This window comes from Hypanus sabinus, chromosome 30, assembly GCF_030144855.1.
Source record: "Hypanus sabinus isolate sHypSab1 chromosome 30, sHypSab1.hap1, whole genome shotgun sequence".
In the NCBI taxonomy this organism is placed as follows: domain Eukaryota; kingdom Metazoa; phylum Chordata; class Chondrichthyes; order Myliobatiformes; family Dasyatidae; genus Hypanus; species Hypanus sabinus.
The window spans coordinates 10,122,787-10,142,801 of NC_082735.1; the positions used below are offsets into that span (position 1 = coordinate 10,122,787).

At 44.3% G+C, this 20,015-nt stretch overlaps 1 protein-coding gene across 4 annotated transcripts in view; it reads left to right on the forward strand.

Moving 5' to 3' along the window:
- map7d1a (MAP7 domain containing 1a) overlaps positions 1-20,015 on the forward strand; it is a 277,983-nt gene that overhangs the window by 204,387 nt on the left and 53,581 nt on the right. For all 4 annotated transcript variants that reach the window (XM_059954308.1, XM_059954309.1, XM_059954310.1 and 1 more), the window contains exon 3: positions 14,477-14,545. In XM_059954308.1, the coding sequence (XP_059810291.1) occupies positions 14,477-14,545 (69 nt within the window). The remainder of the gene's footprint in view (positions 1-14,476; positions 14,546-20,015) is intronic.

Here is a 20,015-nt window from a genome sequence, read left to right on the forward strand (position 1 = left end):
CCCTATCCTCCCTGTCCTTTTTCTTGGTAAATACTGACGTAAAGTAGTCATTAGGGACCTTACACACATTCTTTGCACCCAAGCAAACGATCACCGTTTCTCCTTGCGTGGCCCCACCCTCCTGCTCCTGATGTATGTGTAGAATGCCCTGTGATTCTCTTTAATCTAACTTGCCAAGGACTTTTCCTAATTTCCCTCCTGACTTTCCCAATTCCCTTCTTAAGTTCTTTTCTGGCTTCTTTATAATCCTCTGCTTGATTCTAGCTTCTTAGGCTATTACATATTTTTCCTTCACTTGACTAAATTCATCACCTCTCTCAACATTCAAGATTCCCTTACCTTGCTATCCTTGTCCTTCATTGTCACTTTCATACCTTTCAGGGTGCCTGTCCTGTACTCAGTGCAGTTGGTTTTTAAACACTCTCTACTTGTCGGATGCGGGCTTGCTCAAAATCAGCAGTTCCCAATTAACTCTCCCTAGTTCCTGCCTAATGCTTTCATATTTGACCTGCTCTGGTTTAATCTCTCCTACAATGTCAATACTTACCTTTATCTATAGAAATAGACATTGTGGAAAGCCAGGCAAGAAATTGTGAGCCCCCAGCAGAGATACTAATCTCATCAGTAGCCACGGGTAAGATGCTGGAAAGCTGTAAAGGCTGCTTCAAGGGAAAACCTGGGAGCTTCAGACTGGTGAGTCTAAAGTTAGTGGGCATGTTGTGGGACAGGATCCTCAGACACTTGCAAAAGCAAGGACTGATTAGAGATAATCAGCATGACTTTGTATGTGTGAAACCATATGCCATGAATCTAATAGAGCTTCTTGAAGTTGCAACCAAGAAGATAGATGAGGGAAATGCATTGTTAACATTGACTTTAGCAAGGCAAAGACAAAGTACCTTGTAGTAGGCTGCTCCAGAAGGTGAGATTCCTCATCACCAGGTGCAGTACAGCCTTCCTCTTGTTGAGCAATCTACATGTCGATTCAGAAGCCCTGCTGGAGGCACCTAACAAGTTCTGCTTCTTCTTCTCTCACTAAGAAGGTTCAGCTTTACATTAGGGTGGTGAAGTCCCCATCACAATAACTGTTCTTTTCCCACCTTTTCTTAATCTTTCTGCATATCTGTTCCTTAATGCCCCGGTGGCTTTTGGGGTGCTTGTAGTATAATCCCATCGGAATGATTGCAGCCTTTTTATTTTTGGGTTCTACCTATACAGACTCAGTAGACAAGCCCTCTGAGTGCAACTGGGATATTGTCCCTGATTAGTAGAGCAACCCACCCCTGCAGCCATTTTCCTCCCTCTCTTATCTTTTCTAAAACATTTAAAACCAGGAACATTAATCACTCATTCCTGTTTCTTTCTCAACCAAGTCTCTGTAGTGCCTGTATCATCATAATTTCATGCTTGAAGCTCATCACCTTTACCTTCAGTACTTCTAGCAATAAAATTACCTTTCAACTATCTGTCCTATCATATTACATCACTCCTGCCCGTTTTTACTGACCCTGGCATCTACACTCCTCTCCATCCCTCCACTTTCTCACCTAGTGCTCTGGTTCCCACCCCCCTGCCAAACGAATTTAAACCCTCTGAGTAACACCAGTGAATCTCCCGCCCAGGACATTCCAGTTTAGATACAACTCGACTCTCTTGTACAGTCAACCCTGCCCCAGAAGAGATTCCAATGATCCAGGAATTTGAAACCCTGCCCTCTGCACCAGTTCCTCAGCCACTCATTCATCTGTACTATCATTCTATTCCTGCCCTGAATAGCATGTGACACAGGGAGTAATTCTGAGATGACTACCTTGGAGATCCTCCTCTTCAGCCTCTTTCCTAACTCCTTATACTCTCTGCATAGGAACCCTTCTTGCTTTCTACCTTTGTTGTTGGAACCAATGTGCACGATGACCTCTGGCAGCTCACATCCGCCCCCTGAAAATATTCTGCAGCTGCTGTGAGGCATCCTGGACCCTGGCATCTGAGAGGCAACACACTATCCTGGTGTCTCTTCCACAGCAATGGAACCTCCTGTCCGTCCTCCTCACTATTGAATCTCCTGTCCATCTCTCTAACTGTTGAATCTTCTGTCACTATTGCTCTCATGGCTTTACCCTTCCCTGCTGAACCTCACAGCCGCCACAGTGGCCACTGACCTGGTTACAGCTGCTCTGCCCTGATAGGTCAATTACCCTCCCCCCCCCACTGCCCAGCGATGTCCTTCACCTTGTTGCTGAGGGGAATGGCCTCAGGGGAACCCTGAACCGACTGCTGACTATCCTCACTTCTCCTGGTGGTCACCTATCTACTACCTGAGCCTTGCTCGCTGGGTGTGACCACCTCAGTAAAAGTTTCATCACTGAGGTTTTCAGTCTCGCTGATGATTCAGAGTACATCCATCCCCGGTTCCTTGACCTTGTCAATCAGCGGCTGAAGTTGGATGCATTTACTGCAGAGGTAGTCATCAGAGAGATCATTAGGTACCTTAAATCCTACATCTGACAAGAGGAGCATTCTACCACCTTAACCATCCTATACTGAACTAAGGATTTACAGACAATCAAGATGCTTCCCTGTTTTACCTGTGTCTTCTCTCTGAAACCTCTTGAGTTTCGCATTCACCTAGATCACTTCACCTTTGACTCCAACATCTCAAGCCCAAGTTCCACAATCAAAACAAATGATAACAAACAACTTAGAACCCTTGGCTTCCATCTGTTCTTGCTGAAGCCTGTTGAGCCAAAGCCTGACTACTCTAAAACAATGGCTGCTTTGCTGAAACCTCGCTTCTTTATATTGGCTCAAATAAACCTCACTCCCAACAAGCCGTGTTCTTTTCACTGGTTCTCACCCTGCAACTATGTCGCTTTCTCACTTGCTACTTCAAAGAATGACTCACTTTGTGAATGGTGGGGGCGCTGGAGACCACTGCCTGAGAGAGTGCTGGAGGCAGAGAGCCTCTCTCACGTTCATAAAGTATTCGGACAAGCACTCACTTTGTCCTGATCCATGTTACAAAGCAGGAACTAGAAAGTGGAAACAATGTCAGTTGCTCTTCTATGACCAATGCACTAAATTGACTGCTGTGCTGTCGATTTGTATGCACCCACGGTAAGTGATAGGGGGAGTGGGGATGGGAGGCAACATGGTGCTGCTGTCTCATTGTTCCAGAGACCCAAATTCAGTCCTGACCTCCAGTGCTCTCTGTGGGATTTTACTGCTTCCAGGTGCTGGACTTGCCTGGGTTTTCTCCAAGTACTCTAGATCCTTCCCAGATCCTAGACGTGTGCTGGGAGATTCACTGGCCATTGGAAACTGCTACTTGTGCAGGTGGGTTGGTAGAATTAGCAGGAATCAATATTTTGCAGGGAAATTGTATTGTTTTAAGAGCTGGTGGAGACTTAATGGGCTGAATGACTACCTGTGTACGATAAGGAACATAGATCAGTATGAGCAATGAGAGTAGCTGTACGATTGGTGGAAATAATGGAGAAAGATGTAGAAATACTTGTGTTAGTAACAGTAACAATGATGAGAACAGCAACAACAGCGATTGAGAGGCTCCATCCCTGATCCCAATCTTAGAGGCCATTAGAATCAAGAGAAATGGAGACAACACTGAGCAAAGAAGGAGAGTATTATAATATTATTATATTAACATTAATATTACTACCATATTCTTACAGGTAGTAGGCAGAGATAATAGCAGTGTAGGATTTATCATAAAAGACTAGTTTCAAATGAGTAGATTCTGAAATAAACTGTTTCCTTTCTAAAATCTTTCATCCCCTTACAATATGGATGGATGTTTATCACTGGGATTGGAAAAGCTTCCTCTGGGAGCTGTGTGTTGCTTTATGAAGATGTTGAGAGGGAGGTCTCTGTAAGAGCCCATCAATGGAGTCCAAGTCCATAGGACGCTCAAAGCAGCTGCGCAGTTTGACTGTGTGGTTGGCTTTCATCGATTGTGGAATTGAATTTAGGAGCCGAGAGGTAATGTTGCAGCTATATAGGACCCTGGTCAGACCCCACTTGGAGTACTGTGGTCAGTTCTGGTCCTATGAGAATAGGTTGAGTGAACTCGGCCTTTTCTCCTTGGAGCGAAGGAGGATGAGAGGTGACCTGATAGAGGTGTATAAGGTGATGAGAGGCATTGATCGTGTGGATAGTCAGAGGCTTTCTCCCAGGACTGAAATAGTTGCCTCAAGAGGACACAGGTTTAAGGTGCTGGGGAATAGGTACAGAGGAGATGTCAGAGATAAGTTTTTTTACTCAGAGAGTGGTGAGTGTGTGGAATGGGCTGCCGGCAATGGCGGTGGAGGCGGATATAATATGGTCTTTTAAGAGGCTTTTAGATAGGTACATGGAGCTTAGTAAAATAGGGCTATAGGTAAGCCTAGTAATTTCTGAGGTAGCAAAATGTTCGGCATAACTTTGTGGGCTGAAGGGCCTGTATTGTGCAGTAGGTTTTCTGTGTTTGTATTTTTCTAATTTCGGAAACTGCCTCATGTAGATGTAGGTTATTGGGTCCCTTAGTCATGCGAGGGATCTTTGAGCCTAGGTAGGTTCTGAAAGCAATGTATTGCCAGCTTATCCACTTAACACCCTCTCTGTCTCCTCAAATACTGCCGTTGAAATCCTCCCCATCCTGTTGTGGCCTGAAGAGTGAAGGGTGATGGTAAGCCGAGACAAAAGTGTTGCCTTCCTTGCTTGTTAGCATGGAGTGAGGTGCTTGGCACTGAATGAGTTAACGGCAGCTCTTGGCTTTGTCAGGTAGCCGTCAGTTTGCACAGGCGCCAGCTGGGTTGCCAGTTCAGCCAGTCTGCTCCTGTGTCGGCTGCAGCCAGATAGAAAAGCATTGGTATTTTTAATAACACACCTCCTCAGGAGGCAAGTGCAAAGAGCTGCTGATGTGAAAGCACACACTGTGAAGGTGGTTCTCCCACCCGTTCTGTGAGTCACATCATGTGCCAGTTTGAGCGGACCTGGGAGACAAGGACAGTGCTGTCTGTCTCAAGGTCACTGAGCACCTGAGCCCATGTTCTCTGTCAAAAGATAAAAAAAATTAGTACTATTTGCTGCATATATATTGAATCATTCGGCAAAATGTCTTGTTTTGCTTCAAACCAAATGGAGGATCGTGCTGGACCACGCTTCCATCGCCAGCATAGCGTACCCACAACTCTCTCACCCTAACCCATATATCTTTGGAACGTGGGAGGAAACCCACTCTACATTATGTCAGCAGCGTAATGTATTGTAGTGGTGCATTTTTAAAATTAACATTTCCCTGCTTCTGTATTCTTTGGGAAATTGGGTGCTTGGGTACGTGGAAGTGCCTGAGGTACTGGCGGCTCTCTCTGCAGTTGAGAGTTGGAGTTTTTGCATGACTTTGAATCCTTACCCAAGCATCATTCTGTCAATGGCACCAAATATCATTTCAACATCAAATCTATTGCTTTGCTGCCGCAGTTATATAAAATTTCACATTGTTTGAGTTAGTGATAATAGAAATCTGATTCTGTTTCAAATTCTAAGCAGCCTACAAATTGCCTCACTCTCTCACCTCCCCCACCGTTCCGTCCCATCTGTGATCACTGCAGTGCCTCGAACAGCACCAGAAACTACAGTGACTGAAAGATGAATGCTAATTTATGCAGCACCTTTCACAGCCTCTGACAAGCAAAGTACTTTGCAACAGAGAAGGATTTTAAAAGGCAGAATGCAAGAGATTCAGCAGATGCTGGAAATCCAGAGTAACGCACACAAAATCCTCGAGGAACTCAGCAGGCCATGCAGCATCCATGGAAAGGAATACTGTCGACATTTTGGGCCGAGGCCCTTCATCAGGAGAGGGGAAGCAGCTATTATCCAGCACCACCATAGCATGCCCAAAGCATACCTAACCGTACATTTTCAAAATTTGGGAGGAAGCTAGAGGAAACCCACGAGGAGAATGTACAAACACTATACTGACAGGAGCAGGAGTTGAACTCCACGACTACACCACTGTGCTGCCCTTCAGCAACAGATGATCATTAGGCCATGTCCTGTGTGGTAAGTGTAGGGCTCTCTCTCTACAACATTGGTGTGTAAACCTAGATTTTTGTGCCAAAATCTCCAGCGTAGAACCCAAACACACAGCAGTTTGCAGCCAGGACATTCCCTCTGGCTCAGTGAACCTGTGCTGCCTACAGCTTGGTCTGGGGCCACATTTCAGGAGAGCCGCCTTAACTACCGTATATCGACAACAGCATGGTTGGCGTCGTGCTCATTGCTGAATGAGAATGCCCTGGGGTTTAAAGCTCATTACAGATTCTGGAACAGGTTCTATACGCTGTCACATGAGCTCAGTGCTGGAAGTGTCATCACATTCCTTAAATGAGCTGTTTAACTGAGGAGCCAACTCTTGGTGAGGTAGACACTGTAGTTCTCGTGACACTGGGGAACAGGGAGATCTCCCTGTCCAAGGTCAACAGTACACTGCTGAGGAACCAACAATCTGAGACAGAGCAGAACCTAAAAAAGATCATGTTGATTTTTAACTGTTTTTTTCTCCCTCCCCCCAACTCTTAGAATTTCTCTGCCAGATAAGGTCCCTGCCTTCTTTGTGACTATTTGGCTACCATTTCACACCACTGTCACTCTGATACTTTTATTTCAGCTCTGATCTCATTGTATCCTGAAATCACGTTGCATGGGTGTGTAGAGGTTAGTGTGATTGCTTTACAGCACCAGCGATCATTGATCAGGGTTCAGTTCCTGATACTGCTATCTGTCGAGAGTTTGTACGTTCTCTCCGTGACCACGTGGGCTTCCTCCTGCTGCTCCAACTTCTTCCCACCTTCCAAAGATGTGCGCTTAGGGTTAGTGAGTCGTGAACATGCTATGTTGTCGAAGGAAGTGTGGTGATACTTGCAAGCTGCCCCCGGCACAATCCTTGGACTGTGTTTGTCTTTGATGTAAACAACACATATCACTGTAAGTTTCAGTGTACATGCAGCAAATAAAGCTAATTTTATCTTGTCATTACTTTTGGTTCTTGGCACCATTCTCATTGCCATCTGCATTTGGCAGTGCTATCTGCTTGGCACTGGTTGGAAGCTCCTTTTTGCTCTTGGATCATGAGGCCACTTAGCATACTTTTCCTCCTTTTTCCCAAGTTCTTACATCCATGGTGAGCGGTGTGCTTCACCCTTCAATCTTCCCATCAAAGATTTCATTGAAGGATGTGAATCTCATATGGGGCTTGTCAAGGTAGACGTGGAGCCTCTGTTCCCAGTGGTTAAGGAGTCCAGAACCAGGGAGCCACTGGCTCCAAATCAGGTGTTCAGTGATTCAGTATAGAGATGAGAGATTTCTTCCGAGAATCTGGTGAATCCTCGATGGAACTTATGCACCTGGAGGGTTGTGAATGCTCAGTCACTGATGAACAAGTGATCAAAGGATGTAGTTCTGTACAGGAAAATGGTGGTGAAATTAAAAATCCAGCATGACACAAACTGATAGAAAGGGGTGAAGGGGCCAGTCTTTGTGTCCTCATGCATGTGGGCAGCAGGCTCAGCCCTTCAGTCATCTTCTTATCCCAGTATGAAAGTGTGGTTCAGTACCCCTGATGTAGTGCTCACGAATCAGGACTTCCAGGACACAAGAAATAGATCGTGGAGTGGGCCATTTGGTCTGGTCCAGTGGTCAGCAAATTCATGGCTCATCTGTCATCTCAGTGCTACTTCCCAGCACCAGCCTCGTATTCCTTTATTCCTTTAATCTCCAACAAAATCTGTCTACATCCTCTACACAGTCCCTGCTGACCCTGGCCTGAGTGTCATTAAAACAAAGCATGGAACTACACCGCCATTAAAAGCATACATGCACTGCACTGGCAGTGCTCCGTGGTTAGTTGCCCAGACTTCTGAATACAGTGAAGGGAGGAGGGTGGAGGTTGTGCTGGGGGGGTAAGGGGGGGGAACAACTTGGTGCAGCTCGAAGTTTCCCATTGGCTCAGAGAATGGATTTGCCTTCTTGAAGCTATACTCTGGCATCTTTATTTGGTATGTCTTGTAACTAATAAAATGGCCACTGAGTATATCTTCTGCTGCTGTAGCCCATCCGTCCACTTCAAGGTTTGACATGTTGTGCATACGGAGATGCTCGTCGGAAAACCACTGAGGTAACACGTGGTTATTCAAATTTCTCTCACCTTCCTGTTACCTCTGACCTCTCATTAACAGGGCATTTTTGCCCACAGAACTGTCGCTCTCTAGAAATCTTTGTTTTCTGCACAATTCTGTGGCGACTGTGTGTAAAAAATCCCCGGAGATCAGCAGTTTCAAGATACTCAAGCCACCCCGTCTGGCACCAATAATATTCCATGATGGAAGTCAATTATATCATATTTCTTCCACATTCTTCTGTTTGTTCCGAACGACAGCTGAACCTCTTGACCCTATCTGCATGCTTTTAATGCTTTTGAGTTGCTGCCACATGATTGACTGGTAAGATATTTGCATTAATGAGCAGGTGTACCTAATAAAGTGGCTACTGAGCGTGTAATCTTTGGAAGATCTGAAAAGGACCATCTCTGTCCATTAGTAAGGCAACAGTAAGTAACACAGAAATGGCCTTTACTTGTGGACAAATCCCAGACCTATTTCATGATGAACCACGGTTACAGGATATGAACTTGCAACCTCTGTCTCTTGTGCTTTCAGGGACAAACCTTTTGAGTTATTTTTGTGACTGAGTATTAAGTAATTTCTTCCTGCTGTACCTAGCCCAGTTCCGATCCATTACAGCAATTCTTTGGTGGAGGGGGAGGGCAGGGGGATGTGCTTCCTGAAATCTGGAGCCAAAGAAAATTCAGCCAAATTGTCTACGTGATCTGTGTCCTGGTGCAAGTGGGATCTGAATGCAGGCAAAGAAGAGAGTGTGAATCCCAGAGACATCCCAGTCCGGTTTGTGCCTCTGGATAGTAGGGCCGACTGTTTTTAAATGGATTCCATTCCATCTCCATCTTCAGCCAGCTGTCAATTCCCTATGCATCTTTCTCCATCAATATCAGTTCCAGGTTTTTGGCATCTTCCTACGGTAGTTTTCCAGGGACTTCTGTTTGTTCTTTAATCCAAGCTAGGTGCAATAGATACCATGGAAACGAGCTGGTTGTGTGTTAGTACCTGTACCAATTTCTTCTCATTCAGTCTGCCTCTGCCCAGTATTTGAACACCCATCGCTGTTTCTTTTCTGGACATCTGTCCAATTTATTTAGAAACATAGAAAACCCACAGCGCAGTACAGTCCCTTCGGCCCACAAAGTAGTGCCGAACATGTCCCAATTTATGGAGGAATGTTGGTAAGGAAATGCCATAATGTTTTCAAGATGAGTTGATTAGAAGTGTAAAGAAACGGTACAATGGGCAGCACAGTGGTGCTGCTGTTAGTGCTGATGCCACACGGTGCAAATACTCTGATTTGATCCCGAACCTGGCTGCTGTTCCTGTGGAACTTGGACGTTCTTGTGACAGTGCGTTTGCACCATGTGTTCTGGTTTCCTCCCTTATGTAAGGTTGTGCTAGCAGATCAATCAGCAACTGTAAATCCTACAAAAAGTAGTGGATACTGCCCAGTCTATCACGGGAAAAGCAGTCCCCACCATTGAGCACATCTACACAAAGCGTTGTCGCAAGAAAGTAGCATCCATCACCAGGGACCCTCTCCACCCAGGAGATACTCTCCCGCACTGCTGCCATCAGGAAGAAGGTACTGGGGCCTCAGGACTCACAGGACCAGGTTCAGGAAGAGTTATTACCCCTCAACAATCAGGCTCTTTGACCAGAGGGGATAACTTCACTTGCCCTATCCTTGAAATGTTGCCTCAACTATGGACTCACTTTCAAGGACTCTTCATCTCATATTCTCAATATTGATTGCTTATTTATTTACTTATTATTAATATTTCTTTCTTTTTGTTGTTGCACAGTTTGTTGTCTTTTGCACATTGGTTGAACACAAGTTGATTCTATTCTGGTTACTATTCTGTTGAAAGTTTTTTGAGTACGCTCATTTGAAAATGAATCTCGGGGTTGTATATGGTAGCATGTATGTACTTCGATAATAAATTTACTTTGAACTTTGACATCACACCTCACTGTTTATACAAGAACAAAAGGGTGTGGTAAGCATGAGTAAGAGGAAGAATAAATTGAAGAATCACAAAGAATTAAGGAAGGAACCAATGGGACTAATGGAATTGCACCCCTGAGAGCCAGCATGGATTTGGAGGGCTGAATGATCTCTTTGCTTGTCAAAGTACATTTTAAAAACAGAAGCATTAATTGTCTACATGGGTACTTGACCCTGGGCCTCTTTTGAATTAGAATGTGATTGCTCTGGTATCAGTTTCCATCAGTAAACCAGATTCTCAAATATCCATTTTTCTCAGCTTTAAGTATATTGCATGACAGAGCATCCACAACTGTTGTAGATAAATAATTTGGGATCATCTGTTGCTGTAAAGCATTGAGATTCAAAGATTCAACAAACATTTATTATCAAAGTATGTATGCGTGTTACACCCCAGAGATTCATCTTGCCACAGACAGCCACAAAACAAAGAAAAACTTGGAACCCGTTAAAAGAAAACTTCAACATACGGAAACAAAAAGAAACTATCGGACAAATGGCAAAAACAAGGGAGAAATACAGAATAACAGAGTCATTGAACCAGTCAGCTTGCTTCAGTGAAGTTCCATTTAGTGCTGAGTCGTTCATTGACTGCAGGCCGCCAAGCCAGTCCGCTCTGGTCAAAATCGCACAAAATAGCAACAGAAAAGGAGTTACCAGAAACAAAAAAAAAACACATCATAACATGAAGTGCAGAGTCCAGTCCCCAAACTGCTTCATTTTGAGCCTTGCCCAAGAGCCAAATGCTGGCACCATCGTCTGGCAGCAGCGAGCGAGAGGAGGAGTGAGACCAGTCAAATACAGGTGGACGGTGCTAAACACCCGCTCACCTTCCGCTCCATCCTTGTTGATATCAATCTTGCTCGATGCTTTTATCAGCGAGGTCAGCAAGAAATCAAATTGATCATGGGTTCATGGTCCATCTCTTGACACTCCTGAAACCTCACTGAATTCCCTCGGAGACAGCAGAACGCCAGGTTGCTCAATCAGCCCGAAACACACCATCAAAATGTAAATCCCATGTTCCAATAGTATTAGAAAGATACTTGAAAGAAGCAGCAGCAAAGAAGTAGTTTTGTGAACTGTCTGGAGGATGATGCCATTGGTCACCTTGTTTGCTGCTGCCATTTTCCTCAGTTCTAACCACTATGCTAATGTGCTACCATACAGATGGCAGAAGGGAATATTGTATGAAGCTGGGAGGTGGGGGGAGGAGACAGAAGGCTGAAGAATACAGCAATGCAGGGAACACAGCATTTAATTTGTCCAAGGCATAAATACCCTAAGTAAATATTGGATATGATGATATGCTACCTCATATGATGGCACAATATGATAAGCTTCAAAAATTTCTAGATGTGTGGTGTGGAGTATGTTGACTGGTTGCATCTTGGTAGGGAAACAGCAATGCCCTTATGTGGTAAAACCTCCAAAAAGCAGTAGATACAGCCCAGTCCATCATGGTTCAAGCCCTCCCCACCATTGAGCTGTCGCAGCATCCATCATCGACGACCCCACCACCCGGGACATGCCCTATTCTCGCGGCTGCCCTCAGGAAGAAGGTGCAGGAGCTTCAGAACTCACACCACCAGGTTCAGGAACAGTTACTACCCCTCAACCATGAGGCTCTTGATCCAGAGGGGATAACTTCACTCAGCTTCACTCACTCAGTCACTGAGCTGTTTACCCACAACCTTTGGACTTACTTCTGAGGACTCCTCCCTTCACATTTTTGATATGTATTGCTTGCTTGTTTGTTTGTTTATTTATTTCCCTCCCTTTCGAATTTGCACAATTTGTTGTCTTTTGTATCCATCCTATTGGGTGCGATCTTTTATAGAAACATAGAAAATAGGTGCAGGAGTAGGCCATTCGGCCCTTCGAGCCTGCACCGCCATTCAGTATGATCATGGCTGATCATCCAACTCGGAACCCTGTACCTGCTTTCTCTCCATACCCCCGATCCCTTTAGCCACAAGGGCCAAATCTAACTTCCTCTTAAATATAGCCAATGAACCGGCCTCAACTGTTTCCTGTGGCAGAGAATTCCACAGATTCACCACTCTCTGTGTGAAGAAGTTTTTCTTCGTCTCGGTCCTGAAAGGCTTCCCCTTTATCCTTAAACTGTGATCCCTCATTCTGGACTTACCCAACATCGGAATCAATCTTCCTGCATCTAGCCTGTCCAATCCCTTTAGAATTTTATACGTGTCAATAAGGTCCCCCCTCAATCTTCTAAATTCCAGTGAGTATAAGCCTAGTCGATCCAGTCTTTCTTCAGATGAAAGTCCTGCCATCCCAGGAATCAATCTGGTGAACCTTCTCTGTACTCCCTCAATGGCAAGAATGTCTTTCCTCAGATTAGGGGACCAAAACTGCACACAATATTCTAGGTGCGATCTCACCAAGGCCTTGTACAACTGCAGTAGAACCTCCCTGCTCCTGTACTCAAATCCTTTTGCTATGAATGCCAACATACCATTTGCTTTTTTTACCGCCTGCTGTACCTGCATGCCCACCTTCAATAACTGGTGTACAATGCCACCCAGGACTCGTTGCATCTCCCCTTTTCCTAATCGGCCACCGTTCAGATAATAATCTGTTTTCCTGTTATTGCAACCAAAGTGGATAACCTCACATTTATCCACATTAAATTGCATCTGCCATGAATTTGCCCACTCACCTAACCTATCCAAGTTACCCTGCATCCTCTTAGCATCCTCCTCACAGCTAACACTGCCGCCCAGCTTCGTGTCATCCGCAAACTTGGAGATGCTGCATTTAATTCCCTCGTCTAAATCATTAATATATATTGTAAACAACTGGGGTCCCAGCACTGAGCCTTGTGGTACCCCACTAGTCACTGCCTGCCATTCTGAAAAGGTCCCGTTTACTCCCACTCTTTGTTTCCTGTCTTCCAACCAATTCTCTATCCACATCAATACCATACCCCCAATACTGTGTGCTTTAAGTTTGCTCACTAATCTCCTGTGTGGGACCTTGTCAAAAGCCTTTTGAAAATCTAAATATACCACATCCACTGGCTCTTCCCTATCCACTCTACTAGTTACATCTTCAAATAATTCTATAAGATTCGTCAGACATGATTTTCCTTCCACAAATCCATGCTGACTTTGTCCAATGATTTCACCTCTTTCCAAATGTGCTGTTACCACATCTTTGATAACCGACTCTAGCATTTTCCCCACCACCGATGTCAGATTAACCGGTCTATAATTCCCCGGTTTCTCTCTCCCTCCTTTTTTAAAAAGTGGGGTTACATTAGCCACCCTCCAAGCCTCAGGAACTAATCCAGAATCTAAGGAGTTTTGAAAAATTATCACTAATGCATCTACTATTTCTTGGGCTACTTCCTTAAGCACTCTGGGATGCAGACCATCTGGCCCTGGGGATTTATCTGCCTTTAATCCCTTCAATTTACCTAACACCACTTCCCTACTAACATGTATTTCCCTCAGTTCCTCCATCTCTCTAGACCCTAGGTCCCTTACTATTTCTGGAAGATTATTTATGTCCTCCTTAGTGAAGACAGAACCAAAGTAGTTATTCAATTGGTCTGCCATGTCTTTGTTCCCTGTGATCAATTCACCTGTTTCTGACTGTAAAGGACCTACATTTGTCTTGACCAATCTTTTTCTTTTCACGTATCTATAAAAGCTTTTACAGTCAGTTTTTATGTTCCCTGCCAGCTTTCTCTCATAATCTTTTTTCCGTTTCCTAACTAAGCCCTTTGTCCTCCTCTGCTGGTCTCTGAATTTCTCCCAGTTCTCTGGTGTGCCACTTTTTTTTTGCTAATTTATATGTTTCTTCTTTGAACTTGATACTATCCCTAATTTCCCTTGTCAGCCATGGGTGCACTACCTTCCCTGGTCTTTCATTGATTTCATTGTGTTTCTTGTAGTTTCTGTGATTTCCCACAAGAAAATGAATCTCAAGTGTTATATACGGTGACGTGTATGTAGTTTGTTAATAAATTAACTTTGAACTTTGAAGCACGGTTGAAGAGAAGGGGTGGCTTTGGCACTGTGATTTTCAAACTCTCCTTCCCTGGGAGCGAAGAGGAGTGAGAACGATCTTCATCTTCTTCCTAGCTCTGCCGTTCACTGGACTGGTGGAACCTGAAGGTGTTGGCTCTTTGCAGTTTTGTTGACCAGCATTTTTTTGCTCCTACCCCTGTCACACAACACGAACCGGTGTTCTCACTGGGAGCTGCCTGCCAGTGCATTAGGCACGATGGAACAGTAGTAACTCTTCTCTCTCAATCTGCTTCCAGATACTCTGAAGGTAGAGGAGAGGCAGCGGCTTGCTAGACAGCGCAGGGAGGAACGGGCCAAAACTCTCGGTAAGAATTGTAATCTGAATTTCTTTCATTCTGCTCTGCTCTGTGTGATGCTGCTACAAGGAAGCTTCTCATTATACCCGTGTATATGCATATACTTGTGCATATGTCTATAAGCTCAGACTCAGCTTTGGTGTGATGCTTCTGGCAGGTCAAAGTCAGTGAGATTTCATGGGACAGAGTTTCACTATTGCAATTCATTTATCTTCTTCTGCTTGTTGGATGATTGCATTTCTTACATTAATGGCTAGAAGATCTATGTTGTTGAATTGGAAAGAAATTAATCCTCCTACCATATTTCATTGGTTTTTTCAAACTATGTTATGTCTAAATTTGGAAAAAATTAGAACATATATGACCCTTCTATTAAATTTGAAAAGACTTGGAGGCCATTTATTCAATATTTTCACATGATGTAATTTGACCCTGGTCCAATCCTATTTGTTTTTCCGGTTTTTATTATATATATGTTGAAAGGATCGGAGTTGGTGACACTGATGTTTCTTTGTCTTTTTATAGATACTATAAACAGCCAATTTTTTCCCCCTTTTTTCCTTTTTTTTCTTTATTAGTTAGTGGTTAGTTTGTTAGATTAGTTTTTCTTGGGGTAATAATATTTTTTTTTCTCTTACTCTTTTCTGTTTTTTTTTCCAACATGATACACCTATTTTTTTGTCTCGTCTATTTGATATTTGATAAATGATATATGATAAAGAGATCTAGGAGTCCTTGTTCATCAGTCACTGAAGGTGAATGAGCAAGTGCAGCAGGCAGTGAAGACGGCTAATGGAATGTTGGCCTTTATTACAAAGGGAATTGAGTACAAGAGCAAGGAAATCCTCTTGCATTTGTACAGAGCCCTGGTGAGACCACACCTGGAGTATTGTGTACAGTTTGGTCTCCAGGGTTAAGGAAGGACATCCTGGCTGTAGAGGAAGTGCAGTGTAGATTCACGAGGTTAATTCCTGGGATGTCTGGACTGTCTTACGCAGAGAGGTTAGAGAGACTGGGCTTGTACACGCTGGAATTAAGGAGATTGAGAGGGGATCTGATTGAAACATAAAATTATTAAGGGATTGGACAAGATAGAGGCAGGAAATATGTTCCAGATGCTGGGAGAGTCCAGTACCAGAGGGCATGGTTTGAGAATAAGGGGTAGGTCATTTAGGACAGAGTTAAGGAAAAACTTCTTCTCCCAGAGAGTTGTGGAGGTCTGGAATGCACTGCCTCAGCACGTAGTGGAGGCCAATTCTCTGGATGCTTTCAAGAAGGAGCTAATTAGGTATCTTATGGATAGGGGAATCAAGGGATATGGGGACAAGGCAGGAACCAGGTATTGATAGTAGTTGATCAGCCATGATCTCAAAATGGCGGTGCAGGCTTGAAGGGCCGAATGGTCTACTTCTGCACCTATTGTCTATTGTCTATTCATGATTTGGGAAGACTTAACTATATTGTACTTATTGCTTGTATATCCTTTTATGTTCATTTTAATTTTATAATTTTGTAATCCGGATAACTATGTATTAATCTTACCATGTTGATATTAATAAAAAGATTGAAAAAGAAAGAAAGAAAGGAATCATTGTAAGCTGGAATGGGCTAATTTGTCTCATAATGACACAGGCAGTAGAGCCACTGCCACACAGAGACCCAGGTTCAACATTGACCTCTACTGCTGTCTGTGTGAAGTTTGTACATTGTCCATGTGGGCTTGAGGATTTCTTCTGGGTGTTCCAATTTCCTCCCATCTTCTATCGATAATATAGATTGGTAGGCTAACCCACCACCATCTATTGCCTCTAGTCCATAGGCGAATAGTTGAATCTGGCGGAATTGTTGAGAATGTGGGGAGAATAGGTTACAGGGAAAATTGGTAGGTTCAGGGAATTGCCAACATAGTATCTAATAGTGGCTCCAAAGGACTTTTTATGTTGTGAGGAAATATGGAAATAAGGTGGATTTGCGTGTATCAGTGTTGAAATAGCACTACAGACAACATGATTATCGGATTATGTTTAAGCAAAATTCAGATCAGCAAGTGCAAATAATAAAATTAATTTATGATGATTGTTTAATTTAAAAGACTGGCATCTGAGGATAAATCTGTTAGGTGATCCAGTAAACAGTAGTCGAAGTAATGGCCTCCTCCAACTTCATCATAATTAGATTGTAGAGAGCTTCAGAATCCCATCATTGTGTTGAATGCCAGCAACTGTACTGACCACTCCAGTCACAAATAAGAAGTCATTTCAAGTTGGATGCCATTCACACAAAGTGCTGGAGGAACTCAGCAGGTCAGGCAGCATCTATGGAGAGGTGTAAAGAGTTGACATTTCAGGCCGAGACCCTTCATCGGGACTGCAGAATCTTGTGCTGAAGAATATTGTTCAGCTGTTGCCTCTGATGGCACTGCAGGAGCAGCAGTGGCTCAGTGTACTCCAGGCTGTGGGGGGCTGATTGCACAGCAGCTTGTGATATTGAATGGCAAATCAGCCTAGAAGTAGCTGGTTCAACCCAATAGAAATGGAATTCAGTTCTTGTTCCAAGTGTCAGATGGTGGCAGGTGGTTCATTAACCGGGAAGGGGAGAGGTAGAAGAGGATGAAGAATCATAAACTCTGCCTTGCAAGAACATATGGTGCAGGGGTTAGCATAACAGCATTTACGGTGCAGGCGATCCAGGTCCAATTCCTGCCACTGTGTGTAAGGGGTTTCTACGCTCTGCCTGTGACTGTGTAGGTTGCTTTTGGGTGCACTGGGTTCCACCCACATTCCAAAGGCGTGTGGGTTAGTAGGTTAATTGGGTGTATAGTTAGGCAACACAGGCTTGTTGGGCTGGAAGGACCTGTTAACCCTGCTTACATCTCTAAATAAAGTGAAATAAAAATGAGGCAACAGTTGGGACTAATTAGACGGGTAACAACTGTTGGTATGCCAGAAAGAAAAAGTAGTTAAAAGATCTGTCACGGAGAGCATTCAATCTTCGATGTAGTGAGAGTGTTGGTGGGGTGACTGTACACTGGAAGACGAAGAAATGATGAAAGAAGTTGGTCTTACCCGTGGGGCATCTATCAGCCTTACAGACTGACTGGGGATTGGAGAAATGCTGCAGGGCTGCCTAGAGGCTTTTCACCTCTTCAGTTTTTTGCAAAATTCATCACTAGTGAATATTTCATCAACTTGTTAGACAGAAAGCAGCGACTCATGAATTTTTTACTTGATGACCATGACCACATGAAGCTGAAGACATCATTATGCAACAAGAACTAATTAAAAAATACGTCTTCATAATTGAAGCAGCTTTCAAGGGGCTCTGTGTCGGCCATTAGAACAGGCGACTTGTGGGTGCTGATTAAACTTTCAGTTCCTCGCTGATGGTGGGGGTCAGTGGCTCATTTCTGTAATGCCCGTTTAATCCAGAGACCTGTTGTAGGTACATGGATAACTCTGCCACGTATCCAGCACACTGAGTGAGTGGCATTGACTCAAAGCACAGCACTCACTGTAGCATTGCACTGCTGAATAAGAAGGTTAAACAGGTGAGATTACCATTGAAGAATGGGTCAGAAAATGAAGAAGAAGGAGCTAGCTCCACATAGGTATAGCAGAGAGACTGGTCCAAGTCCACATTTGCTGTCAACCACCATAGAGTACAGAAACAGGCCCTTCAGCCCACAATGCCTGTACTGACTCAAGCATGACTTTGCCGCGTGCAGGGCTCGAACTACCTCCACTTCCACTGCAGCACCTACCCTCGTGTGTCCCACATGTGGGCGAGCTTTCAGGGCCCGGATTGGCCTCACCAGTCACCTCCGGACCGACAGTCACAAACCCTCCACCTGACAGAAGTCGTGGTCGTAATCGACTCCGAAGGACAAACAACACCACCTTTCTCCTGCCTCACCATCCGATTAAGCTGTCCAGGCTGACAAGTGAATTATTTGTGTTAGTCTTGCTAGTAGGCAAAATATCATCAGTGAAGGGCGTTCCTTCAGGGGAAAGCTTATTGAGTTTATTGACAAGAATTTGAACTAGTGTCAGATGTCAAGCAGTTGGCAGATGTGTCTATACTTTGGGAGTCATTTCACTATTCCGGACAGAGGTGCCAGTTTGGTTCATTTCCCTCCCTGTGCTGACTCTACAGCTGAGCTCCTAATGAAAGGACGTCACCAAGGAGAGTTTGCCAGCTCCCAACCCAATAGGTGGGCTGATAGTTGCTAACTCTTCACCTTCTCCAATCAGTAAACTTCATCAGTTCTCTTCCAATGCCTCCCTTACCCCCACTCCCCTTTCACACAAAAAAAAACTCCTCCACCTTTCAGCTTTCAAAAGAGTGCTGGAATACACAGGGCAAAAGTCTATTCGGACTCCAGAAAATGAGATCACAACCAATCTACATCTTATGCTGTTGTTTCATACACCATTAAAAACTCCAAAAGCTTTGGCTGACTCTCAGTGCCACCCTGCTGTGGACTCCTTGTGTTTGGGAATTCAGTTGGGCACCCATGTCTGTGTCAGTGCCAGGTAATTGGTGTTTGTCTCCCTTTGAAACCTGATATCAATAATCTTTGGATTATTTAACACAAAACACTTCCATGTTACCCCGGAATGCTTTCCACAGATGGGACAGGTCCAAGATCCCTCTGGAGCATTGTAGAGGGACATGGACCTCATTGTCCTGGGGTGCTTGTGACCAGACACTCCCAGGAGAGTGTGAATCTACCCCTGCTGTAACTGGGAAGCCTGTAATGTATTGTAAATGAAATACCTGCTTATGTCCCTCTCCAGCCCAAGATTGACCCCACCCGGGGCTTATGACAGATCTGCGGATCTTGGCCATGGATATATGACTTATGGCGCAGTGGGTCAGCAGACAAACCAGTTACTGGCTTGCCCCATCACCACCATTCTGGGTGCACTGGTGCGGCGTGGAGTGTGTCACTGCATTACCATTTACTGCGTGTCTTACCAGGTTCTGCAGTGTTCCTGCTACTTACAGCCAGTGACATCAACTGCAATGAGGTAACTATGCACTCAGTCTATGCACGGCTGATTGATGGTTTCACTTTCACCTCCTTTCCTGCAAGTTAATCTCTCTCACATTCTCTGGTCTGGGATTCCCACAAACTGAGCCAGTCAGCAGGAAGGAAGGAAGTGAAATGTCCAGTTTCATTTGGTTCTCAAATAATGAATCCTTGGTGCTCATGTTTGTCATTTTTATCTTTTCCTCCTGCACTCTGTTCTTTCCTTCTTGGTCTCTCTTCTTCCTCTGTCCCTCTTTCCTCCTTCTCCACGGTCCTGTCTTCCCTGCTATCCTCCCTTTTTCTTTTACCCCTCTCTCCCTTGCTTTCTTGCTCACCTCTTCTCTCCATTATGGTTTTTCTGTTTCTCCTTTTATCTCATTTTCTGCCCCCTTTTCTGCATTTTTTCCTTCTCCATCTCTCTCTCTGTCTTTATCTTTTTCTATCTCT